A 12,580-nucleotide genomic window follows, 5' to 3' on the forward strand; every position below is an offset into this window, starting at 1 on the left:
GCCATCTGCAGACTCAGGAAAATCTCATACATTGATTTTGAGACTATTCATGGTTGGAAGGTTACCTCTGAAGGCTGGAGTCCTTCCTTCCCCCCCCCCCCCCCCCTTCTTTTTTCAAATGAAAGTTTAGAGTGGGGCTGTTGGCAGGCTTTACACATGCTGCTTCATGCCGCAGCATGCCATGCCACATTCAGACCTACTAGCACCCAAGATAGATCATTCTAGCCTGCTACCAGAAAATACTGCAACCCCTGACTTAAATAATGCATAATATGAATGCCACAAAGTACACACAAAGGAACCAGATGCTAGAGTAAAAGTAGCACAGCTGTTCTCTTGAAAATTAGCCCTTCTCTGTAGCAGACCAAACTCTAAAGATCATGTCTATCAGAAGTTTACCTCTTGGATCCACAACTATAGCACAAAGCCTGAAGAACATGGTAGCAGTTCACTAAATCTCAGGTTGCCGTGGGTAAAGGAAATCTTTTCAGAACAGTCTTAGTTCAGTGGGAATAAAAATTATATAAGACATTTTCCAAACTGCTTAAGCTCCAGAGAGAACAAGAAATAGCCATTTTGAAACAGTGAAGTTAATGGGATTCTCCTAAACAGATTACTCATTGACAGGCATCCTGGTTTTCTCTGATTAAAAAAAAAAAAAATCATAAATTCTCTGATAAATAGCAAATTCTCTCATTAAAACCCCCAAAATCTTTGATTAAAATTAAACGCCACTAATATATATGTGTGTGTGTGTGTGTGTGTGTGTGTGTATGTACACATGTATGTGTATCAATTGAACACAATGTTTTATTGATATATTTACAATTTTAAAGCAATTTGGAAGCCTACCAGTGCTTCAATCACTATAATAAAAAAAAAAAAGACTAATAAAATGATTTTGGGCTTTTTTATCATGAAAAACAAGAGCTCCCTCTGCCCCCTTAACTCGCAGAACATAGGTCCAGGCCACACACTCCCCACCCAAAGCCCCCTGGCCCTACTGGTGCCCTTCATTTCCCCCCCCCACAGCCACCCAGCCCTGCCAGTGCCCCTCATTTCCTTCCTTCCCCAGCCCTGCCAAAGTGGGCCAGGGACCCAGGTCCACAGCCCCCTGTCCCCCCCACAGCAGTGCACAAGCCCCAGCTGCCCACTTTGTAAGGAGGCAGCTGCTGCAGCATAGTGCCCGGCTCCTCCTCACCACAGGCATCATGGCCGGAGAGCAGACCATGGTGGGGGCGGGTGCAGGCTCTCTGCTGCCAGCTTGAGCTGGGGGTGGGACCAGCTCCCCACCACTGTGTGCACTTCCAGGGGAGATGGGGGGGAGGGGGAGACAGACCCACGCCCCCCAGGTTGGGGACAGGGGTGGGTGCCGGCTCTTCTCTGTGGGCTCGGGCTCCCTGCCCTGCTGCCCTCCCCTGAGTCCTCCATGGCCCAGTGGGTGGGACCTGGCAGAGTGGGTTAGGGTGGCGAAACTCTGCCGCTGCTTCAAGGCCTGGGCTGCCCTGGAGATGCGCACCCTGCCTGCCCCACAGCAGTGTGAGGGGCACAACTCCACACCACCGCCTCTGCTGGGCAGGCAGGGAGTGCCCTCACTGCAGCTATATCGGGCTTGCAGCAGCTAGGAGCTTCCCCCCCCCTGCCCTGCCAGGTCCTGCCCACTGCACGGTGGAGAGCCCGAGCTTGCACTGGACAGCCCGCTCCCACCCTGCGCATGGATCTGGGTGGTACAGGTCCCCCCTGCCCCCTCCCTCCACAAGTGTGCACTGTGGTGGGGAGCTGGCCCCCTCACCTGCTGGATGAGCTGCCCGTGGCTCTGTTCCACTCCCTGCTGGGGCCTGGTGACTGTGCAGTCAAGCCCCCCAACCCTAGCCCTGCACAACTCCCTACTTCTCTATGGGGGTCTCAATCCCTCCCCCCGCCCCCCACATACCAGCAGGAGCTGCTGGTCTCCAGACTGCCTGGTGGCCATGTGCATATATATGTGCACATGATGCCCCCTGCCTGACTGCCCTCCTGCTCCCCCCAGGCCCTTGCAGGCTGGAACTCTGCCAGCTTGTAGACAGCTTTTTGCAAAAATGCAAAATCCATGCGTTTCTCCATTAAAATGAGAAATCCTCCTTTTCCTCAGGTAAAAAGGGAAATCCACATTTTCCTCCATTTTACCCTGGGAAATGGAAAACACGGATCCCTGGTTATAACTTATTTAGTTTATAGTATACAAGCTAATAGTTGAATAGAATGCATCACAAACAGCATGAAAACAGTTTGCTTTCTGGAATTTAAATGTACATGCCTGTGCTTGGTACCAGGGAGCAGTTCTTTCCCAAGAATTTAATCTGGTTAAAGAGAATAAGGCCATAAGCACCTTCTGCTTGCATGCACTCCCATTCCAGAAGCAACAGCAGTGCAGCATTTCTGCAAAGACAGGCTTAAGCCATGCTTGCATGCTGGAAAAAAAAAATCTGTTAAAATTATGTGCATCAGTGTCATCTCATCAATTCTATCATAATAATTTTTGTAGAGAATGTTAAGTTGGCTATATTAGTCTGAAATTGGGCAGAAGGTAGAGTGGCACCTTATAGACTAATGCAGAGAAACATAATCTTTCATAAGCAACTGCTTACTTTGTCAGATGCTATGAGTGGACCTACAGGGGGCAGGGGTTTGGATCGGAGCATTAAGAGTTGTAAAAGAACTAGTAGTGTGCTTAAAATGAAAGTTGGTGGCTTGGATGTAGCTGTAATGGTCAGATGCTTTCTGATACAGTGTGGTATTGTGGGCCTATTGCAAAGTTTCACAGTGGTGTCCAAGTATGAAATTGTTGGGTGGACTACTACAGTCAGTTTGATGGAAGAGGGGAAGTTGTTAAAATCCTGGTGGAATTTCTTTAGACGTTATCAGTGTACCTTAGGCATACTATATCAGGGGGGTGAGAGGACAGCTGCAGAGGAAGCAGACTTTAAGGTCTGTCTTAAATATATTGACATATTGGCATGGGCACATGTATGGTCCTCCGGTGCTTTTCATGTGTAGGTATAGAGAGTCTCCGTCTTCTGAATTAGTTGTGTGTGAGGACAAAGCAGGAGAGTGCAGTGCAGACAGAAGCAGTGTCTTCACTGGGGATAATATTCTTTATGACTTGTAATCTGTTCTCATGGAGGATATTGGTGTGCAGAGGTGTGACATCCATGGTACCTAATATGGTGTTTGCTGGAAGCTTGTCAGTGGAGGCCACATTTACTCAAATCTAAGATAACTTTTAATTTAAGATGATTCTACAAGGACTAGATTCTTTGCATGGAATATTTATAAACTGGTTATAATTTTCCATGTATACCATCTGATTGTTGGGGGATTGTTTTAAATTTATCCTGTCCACTGGTGAGGAAAGCAGTGATGGGGGGATAGGCAACCTGACCCACACCTTTTGCTCCCCTTGGTGCATGCCCCCTGCCACCTGTCCTCTCTGCCACTTTTTCCCCCACCCCAACCACTTGTCTCCTCTGCTGCCTTTACTTTCCGAAGGAAATGGTAAAACATAAGAGTATATTATGATTGGACAGGTTCACTGAAGAAAAATAGAAATATCTTAATTTTTTTCTTTAAGAAGCAAATGCAGTGCTATTTATTCTGTAACAGGATAACTTTTTGTGGCGACCTTCTTGGCTTCAGCAAAAAGGGGTCATTTTGTCTGCCTGCGATACAGAATTTTCAGAATACTAACTAGGGAGCTCTGTCACTCTTAGTGTCCTCTGATATAGAGTATGGGCAGATGTAATAGTGTTATAGGTATTGAAGGATACAGGTATAAGCTGTTACACTGCAGCTGTTATTTGCATACAGTAGTTGTTTGCACCTTGTGCTTTCAGACTCAGTTTAAGCCTCTGCTCTTTGAATGATTTTGTTCAGCCTCAAATAAAACTTGATGTACACCTTCCCAGTGGGTTACATGTGCAACTGTTAGTAAGACAGTGGTGGCATTCTGGAGGCCAGGAGTTGTTGGTCTTAGTCCTGGCTGTGGGAGAAGGAATGTGGTTTTGTGGTAGCTGCAGGGTAACCTGAAAGGTAGTAAACCAAGTTGGCTCTGTCATGCTCAAGTTCTAGATTCTGTTCTTGACTCTGCATATTGTGACCTTGTATAACCTTTGTAACTTATTTGTAAAATGAAAGGATAGCTCATACTGACCACTGTAGAACTGTATCCTTCACAACAGGGGTTTATGGCAGGGGTGTCAAATGTATGGCTTTGGAGAGTCACGTCATCAGGTTCATGGGATTCCCAGAAGGGCCAAGGTGAGTTGGGGCAGGACCTTCTGCCAAACTCTGAGGTATGGAGACCTATTTGGAACATAGGATGGAAGTAAGGGGCAAGCAATGGCTGCATTAACTCCTATAGCCACTGCTGGGGCTGAATCCAGCCTACAAGGAGCACTGCAAGGAGCCTGAGGGGCCAGGTGAGTTTGACATCCCTGGTTTATGGAAATACAAACCAGTCACTAGTTTTGAGATTCTAATTCATGAGTCATTGTCCCCTTTTCGAGATTGCAGAGTTGTCCCTCAGGTTATAAGGGTATGTGGTGAGGGAGTTACTGTATGACTGTTGCAACATCCTTGATAAATACAGTACAATTTAAATTTGTGCATTTCAGTTTTATATAGAAAAAGTTAATAATCAGGCCACAGACTTTTTTATCATTCCTGTTGTATTAATCAGCATATGTTGTAGAACAGCACTAATTCTAGACTGCATTAGTTCAGTTCAGTGGCATGCCTGAAAAAAGGTGAGGTGCTAGATCTAGTTGAAAGGTAATCTCCTTGGTTGCTGTGTATCAATCTAATTATCATTAAATCGCCATAAAAAAAGACTTTTATAAATGACATGTTTAAATGTTATTTTAAATAGGAAACTCGTATCCTTTTATTGTTATTTTCACTTTGAGAGACTCTATTAATGCCAGCAAAGGCTAACTCTTGTATTGTGTGGAATGAAAATTTGGCAAGCACCTATTTGTGCAAAACAGAAGGTTTTAAGTAGGACAGGTAATGTATTTTGGTTAATAAGCTGTTTCATAGTTGGTAGGGTCGGAAGGGACCTGAGCAGATCATCAAGTCCAACCTCCTACCATGGCAGGAAAAAGTACTAGGGTCAAACGACCCCAGCAAGGTGTTCGTCTAACCTCCTCTTAAAGATCCCCAGGGTAGGAGCCAGCATCACTTCGCTTGGAAGTTGGTTCCAGATCCAGCCACCCTGAATGTAAAGCTGCGCCTCCTGATATCTAGCCTGAATCTGCCCTCTGCCAGTTTGTGACCGTTATTTCTAGTCACTCCTGGTAGTGCTCAGGGGAACAGGGACTCTCCCAATGCCTGCTGGTCCCCCCCGGCTAGTTTGTAACAGGCCACTAGATCCCCCACCCAGCCTTGTCTTGTGGAGGCTGAACAGGTTCAGGTCCCTCAGTCTCTCCTCGTAGGGCCTGCCCTGCTGCCCTCTGATCATGCGGGTGGCCCTCCTCTGGACCCTCTCAATGCTGTCCACATCCCTCCTGAAGTGCAGCGTCCAGAACTGGACGGAGTACTTCAACTACGGCCTGACAAGTGCCGCATAGAGGGGGAGGATCACCTCCTTGAACCTGATCGAGATGCATCTGTTGGATCCATGACAAAGTGTGGTTGGCCTTCCTGAGCACATCCCTGCACTGTTGGCCCATGTTCATTTTGGCATCAATAATGATTCCAAGATCCTTTTCTGCCTCTGCACTGACAAGAAGGGAGTTCCCCAGCGTGTAGGTATGCTGCTGGTTCTTCCTCCCCAGGTGTATCACCTTGCACTTGTCAGTGTTGAAACCCATCCTGTTCTCATCTGCCCACACCTGTAACCTGTCTAGGTCCATGTGGAGGAGGATGAGGAGTCGGGGAGGCACCTGCTCCTTTCATCACATAGAAATGTACATTTCTGATATGATATATATAGTTTAAAAAAATTCATGTATACATTTACATTACTTTCTAACATGGGGGTGGGAGGAGATGATGCACATAGCTTGGTGTTGGGATCCCCACTATGGTGTCACCTGCCGGAGACCAGATGGAGCTTAAGGGGATGCAAGCGGCAGTGTTTTGGGGTGACTGCATCTTGGCAGGGGTGGCAGGGGGTGTGGACTGTGGAGGGAGGGGATTAGTAATACTGGGGTATTATTTGTTTACTGGCAAACTTGTGCCTCCTGCTGTAATTCATTAGGAAAGACAGCACTGGGGTAGACTGGTATTTGGGTCTCCCTACTGGAATTTATGGGGCTTAATTGCACACTGGGCTTAATTCATTTGAAAATCCCATGTGTGCAAACACAAGGATAATTCTCTCAAAAAGCTTCCCCAGTAAGACTAACTAGCCTATGGTTACCTAGGTCCTCCTTCGTCCCTTTTTTGAAAATGGGAACCACACTGGCCCTTTTCCAGTCCTCTGGCACCACACCAGAGCACCACAAGTGTTCGTAAAGCCGTGCCAGGGGTCCCGCAATGACCTCTGCTAATTCCCTCAGTACTCTGGGGTGGAGATTGTCAGGACCTGCTGATTTAAATACGTCCAGTCCCTCCAGAAGTTCCCTGACTAGATCCTCACTGGCCCTAGGCCTGGGTGCGCCTACCCCAGGGCCTGAGGGGGTCCTGGCAGACGGACTGATCTGGTCCCTGCTCAGGAAAATGGAGGCAAAGAAATTGTTAAATAGATTGGCCTTGTCATCTGGTGCGACAACCAGATTTCCTAGTGTCTTGTAGAGGCCCCACGTTACTGGGTACCTTCTTTTTGCCCCCTATGCATTTAAAAAAGGACTTCTTGTTGTCCTTGATCTGGGTAGCTAGTCCCAGTTCCATCTCTGCCTTGGCCTTCCTGACCGCCCCCCTGCAGCCCCGAGCAACCAAGGTATAGTCCTCCCTGGTGATGGCCCCTCCCTTCCATTGGGTGTATGCCTCCCTTTTAGCTAAGAGATGTTCCCGTATGCTTTTGGTGAGCCATGGCACTGTGCTTTTGGTGAGCCTGTTCTTGGAATATATTTTTTCTTGTAAAAATATGTTGCTTTTGGTGCATAAAGGGACAAAAGTAGTTCAGCCTGCCTACCTGAGAAATATGCCGCAAAAAAAATTAAGCGATTTAGAAGAGAATTCTGAACACTGAATGCAAATAAGTTAGGGGTTATTTGGTGACAGCATTGTGAAATTAAATTCACTTTAGAACTAATAGAATATATTTCTTTCTTGAGCCAGCATGAAGTGAAATTACTTTGTAAATGAGTGACATTTCATATTGCGCTCTAATGGCTTTCTTGGGAAGAACATCTGACTGAATGGCCATTGGGAGGATTGGTATATTTCAGCCTCCTTTGGCATGGAAATTCAAATCACAAGCAGATACTGGGATCCAGTGAGAAATCCTATTTCCTATTCCTGAAGGAAGATCTATAGCAGTGTTGGCTGAGGATATAAAGGGTGAAAGAAGAAAAACACTATGATGTGAGGGGAAAGATACTTTCAAGATTAAAGCACGTGTATGAGAAGGAAGATTCATAAAGTTCAGCTGAGGCTAGGAGACAAGAAATGGGAGTCATTTGCTTTTTTGTGAATAGTTGAAAGGCAAGGATTATTTTAGATTATTTCTCACAAAACCCATTAAAGAGAGAAACTATCAAGATAGACTAAAAGTTCCGTCTCTGACAGAGGCCTTTAGTTGGAGATATAATATCTACAACAGCGGCAGGCTGCCCTCGCCCCATGTGCAGATCTGGGGGCACACGCCCCCTATGCCCTCCTGGAGTGTGTATAGTGGCGGCAGCCACCTCTCCGTTCTCTGAATGAGACATTCGCAGCTCCATCCCACATTCTGCCCTGACTGTGCAGTGCCTGCCCCAGCCTCAGCCCCACTCCCTCCCTCACTGCCTGGGCTTCTATCTGTTCTTCTCCCCCGTCCCTAACCCCACAACAGATTAACCAGTCAGATGCTGCTCTCCAAGCTGCCCGGCTGCATATCTGCAGTCAGATCAGTATTGGCTGATATGGCTCGTTAAAGGTCAGCCATCAGTATTGGCCCAAAAAATCTCTATTGGTGCACCCCTAAAAATAATAAAACATTTAAGATATATATACTGAAAATCACGGGGGAGAAATATTGCCTTGTTTGTTTGGGGCCTTATCATGCAAATGCTTTTGCATGTGCTTAAACTTTACCTGCATGAGTAGGAAAAACTTCCCCTATAAGCTAAATATTCACCCTTGTATTATACGTAAAGATCAAACTTAGAAGCAAAACCTCCACCCATGCTCTTTAGGTTTTTTTCCCTTTGTATGTCTTAGAGAAGATTTTAGAAATGAGGCATGTCTGTGTAATGTAGTTTGGCACATATCCATTAAACTTTCTAGGCTGCCTTTTTGTACTTATTGTTAAATGTACAACAGCTAGGGGGAAGAAACGTAACTTCTCCGCAACTCTTTTGATGAGGCAGTTTTCTTTTCTATAAGATTATCTGCAAACATTTTTTTTTTCATGTATTACTTTAATAACTTCTTACTTTTTAAGGATGTAATTGTGTGACATTGAGGAAACAGTTTGTAAATTTGTGTTGAGCTGTAGTGCTTTAGTGTAAAGAATCTTCATAAATCCTTTATTAAAGAGACTTGAGGCCCCTACATGTGCATTTTGGCTAGCAGCCTTCTCTTTAAGAAACAAATCCAAAATTAGCACAGATCTCGCTCATGGAGAGGTAACTGTAAATTGTGTTATGGAATTTCTTAGGAATGCAGTCATTCTGGATTCAGATTTGAGGGCAGGGCAAACAAAATAGCTAGTAATTTTGAAAAGCAAACATTTTTTTCAGGGTTAAATGCAGTACTATTAAGGGTGTGAACAAAATGAGCTAATAAGTCTTCCTTATATGTAATTTCTTGATTCTTGGATGACTCTTAAATAAGAATGAAAATGATATGTCTTACTACCCTTATATTTTAAATATGGAACAGTAATGAAAATTTCCTGTATGTTCTTGTGCGGGCCGCCTCCCGATCCCGTCCATGTTGCCATGTGTGAGCCGGGAGCGATATGCGGACCCGTCTTTGTGCGCGTGGGCTGTGGCTAGCAGCCCGGGCACGCGGGGTCAGAAGGGACCACGGGGCGGTAAGGAACGCACGGGCTAGAATTAGTCACAGAGGCGTAGTGGTTGATTTAAAGATTATTTACTTACACCCAAGACGGTCGCAGTGTAGGCTGGACAGTTTCCAGGTTCAGCTCCGCTTAAATCCTCATTGGAGGACTACAACAAATTCGGTTCTTGGGCCCCGGAGTTGTTAAGGCTCCGCGGGTTCGGCAATTTCTTTCCCACGGAGTTGTCGAAGCTCCGTGGGTTTGGTTCAGCTCTCAGGCCCCGGAGTTGTTAAGACTCCGTGGGTTCGGTAATTGAGTATATAGGATAGGGATACGTCTAGGATTGTGCTCGGCAACGGGGAGAGGCCAGAGGCTGTTTAGACCTCTGTTGCCTTCTTAAGAAATGCGTTGGGTTCGTAAGGATCCACAGCGCTTAGAGATCTTCACGCTCTCCCTCTCGGACTCCAATTGCTTTCTCTCCAACTTGGGTGGAAACCACCCAAGCTCTTTATACGGCTAGCAAGCCAATTGCTAGCCGCCATGTGTGCATAATTTAACACAAGCCAATAATGGGGCTCGAATTAAAATACAAATGGCAGGAACTCCTTTGCACCGTGCATTTCCGAGATGCAAAAGAAATGCACCATGCAAAGAAAGCTACAAATTGGCGGGAAAATTCTCCGTTGCACCGGAGTTCTCCTTTGCAGCAGAGAACTCCACTGTGCAAAGAAGCTGCAATTTGGCGGGAAAATAATTTAGCAGTGCCGAAGCACACACAAAACAAAAATCACAACTTTGGGTTGTGACAGTTCTGATGTTAATGAAGAATTTAAAATATACTTGGCTTATAGTGTATTTGGAAAGATTGACTTATATTATTGATCATTGTGACCATTATTTTAAAATATCCTTTCCAAGTGTTATAAAATAATCTAGTAGGCATTTCTGTATATGAACTGAGAACAAGACTGTTTTGTCTTTTCCCTTTTATTAGTCTGTACATGTTGTCAGCCAAATCCTGACTCCTTCCATAAATTCTTACTCAGATTTTATTCAAGCAGATTCACTTTGAAGTCAACAGAATACATTAGGACTTCAAGATTAGATCCAATATTAATATAAACACATGATTTGTTGGAATGAAATGTGGTATTAGCAAATCCCTTTAACACAAATAGAAGGCTTTTTAATGTTTTCCTACTGTGTTGTGTATCAAAACAAAATGGCAAAAATATGGCAGCTTTATGCAAGTTATATAAGTTACAGCCTTTGCAAACTAGCTGGGCAGAATAATTAATAGCCTTTCTAAAAACTTAAAATGTTATGTAAAATGCTGTTTATCTTGGACTTTTAATAGCAGTTACATTACATACTTCATTTTATAAACCACATGGGTGAGAGCTGCAAACTTCAGTTCAACACCATACATCCAAAACGTAAGCATAGCTGGGCTAGGAGATAATACAGCTGAATGACTACAACAACCAGAATATCTTAAACTTTTAATGCAAGTGATCTGATTTTTTGTTTTTCTCTTTTTCCCTTAAGGGGTCCATTCAGTGTTGTGCGGAGATGTATCAACAGAGAAACTGGACAACAGTTTGCTGTGAAGATTGTCGATGTAGCAAAATTCACTTCAAGTCCTGGATTAAGTACAGAAGGTAAGGCGAGATTTTTAAAGTACATGCCTGTTTGTAAAGCAGTGTGCTTCTATAAATTCATCCCAGTATCTGATTGCTAATTTTAAAGATCTTTTCTGATCTATGCTGGATATGAGAGTAAACCAAATAGTTTCTGCATTGCACCTAAAATTTAGAAATGGCTACTTTCTACTACATCTACTTAAACATTAGTAGCTCCACAACTTCCTGGTTATAGGGCTGCAGACTAGGAAGGAAATTAGATCTCATGCTTCCTTGAATCTTTTTTTTGAAAAATGTTTTTGGCTAGCGAAAAAAGTGTGTACACAGAAAAGAAACTGCTAAAAACATTTTTATTACTTATATTCTTTTTGCTAAACACAAGGCATATGGGGCAGAATGAGCCCAGAATCCTTTCTGAAGCTTAGAACATCAGCTGTAAGGCTAGAGAAGAGTCCTGACCTTTTGGTTGGTTTACCTTACAAAGTGACCGTTCAGTTTTTAACTACGTGCTTTCTCAGTTTCCTCTAAATTGGTTGATCACCTGCCAATTTTCTTTTCAAAACCTGTTCCAGTGTGAAGAATTTAAACTGCACATTTTTGATGTATTCAAAGTTCTTTAATATTTTCGTGACAGAACAAGACACCTTCAAAGTATTCCTTGCAGATAGGATAAAAGGCCAGGAAATAGCTCTCTAAAGACTGTTGAAATGGCTATTGAATTGTATTAGGTCAAGCTATAAAACTACTAGATTACATGCACCTACTCCATGAAGGATTCAGGAAGTTTCCGTCACCACTTCGAAAAGCAGGCCATTCATATCTTGCCAGGGCAACTATGTTGTGATCAGTCCATGTTTTCACTTTAGTTGAGGCCTCAGTTGAAGTGCCACAGGCGGGGAACTATCACTTCCCATCTGCAGCTGTTAATTCATCTTTCCCTGATGAAGCTGTATTTTCTACATCGTAAAATTTAATCTCAGATTACTGTAAAATGTTGCAAGACTTGTGCAGACTAGCTAACATACTGAAATGGTCTATGGAAAAAATACAGAAATGCTTTGTTACCCTGGGCATCACAACATGAGGAAGACCTAATAATGTTAATCAATCAAAACTTTTTCAATCCAGCTAAATTGCCCTAGCAGATGTCTGCCTTTCTGATACCAGCATGTTTGAGAGATCGGACTGAGCTTCTGAGCCTTTCTAGCTCATTAAGGATATTTATACATCCCCTTCACCCTCTGCTGTCCTCTTTATCATTTTGGTTAGCGAAAAGTCAAGGCAAAGTGATTATATAAAGCTTCAAAACACAAGGACCACAGGGGCTAGGGATAGACATTACACATAAACCAGTTTAAGTGATCAAAAACTAGTTTAAACCTGTAACAGAACAGATGTTCAGTGCACATAAACCAGTTTGAAAATGACCCCATGCTGGTTTAAGATAAACCACATGCCCCCAGCATCCTGACATGCTCTCTGGGCTGGGCTGGGTTCTCTGCTCCACCGCAGGGCTAGCCCCTCCCCTCTGCTCCCTGGCTGTGGCAGAGACTTGCAGGCTGCTCCCTCCCTCCCCCTCACCACTCCCGGCTAAGCAGGAATTCCCACCTCCCCTCTGCTTTGATGAAAGGCATCTGTGTATTAGCTAGAAGACCACATGCTGGCTACAGTCCATGCGAGTCAACAGATAGAATCAACAGGTAGCTGGTAATGTCCCTCTGTTGTTTTCTTCATGGGGTAATAAACACTCTTATTAATTCCCTGCTGAGCTGATCGGAGCATCCTGCTGGGGCCTGGCCATTCCCCCTCC

At 44.3% G+C, this 12,580-nt stretch overlaps 1 protein-coding gene across 7 annotated transcripts in view; it reads left to right on the forward strand.

Moving 5' to 3' along the window:
• Nucleotides 1–12,580, forward strand: part of CASK (calcium/calmodulin dependent serine protein kinase) — a 353,223-nt gene that overhangs the window by 48,674 nt on the left and 291,969 nt on the right. For all 7 annotated transcript variants that reach the window (XM_025204952.1, XM_014520563.2, XM_025204959.1 and 4 more), the window contains exon 2: nt 10,676–10,788. In XM_025204952.1, the coding sequence (XP_025060737.1) occupies nt 10,676–10,788 (113 nt within the window). The remainder of the gene's footprint in view (nt 1–10,675; nt 10,789–12,580) is intronic.

This window comes from Alligator sinensis, unplaced genomic scaffold (assembly GCF_000455745.1).
Source record: "Alligator sinensis unplaced genomic scaffold, ASM45574v1 scaffold243_1, whole genome shotgun sequence".
NCBI lineage: Eukaryota > Metazoa > Chordata > Crocodylia > Alligatoridae > Alligator > Alligator sinensis.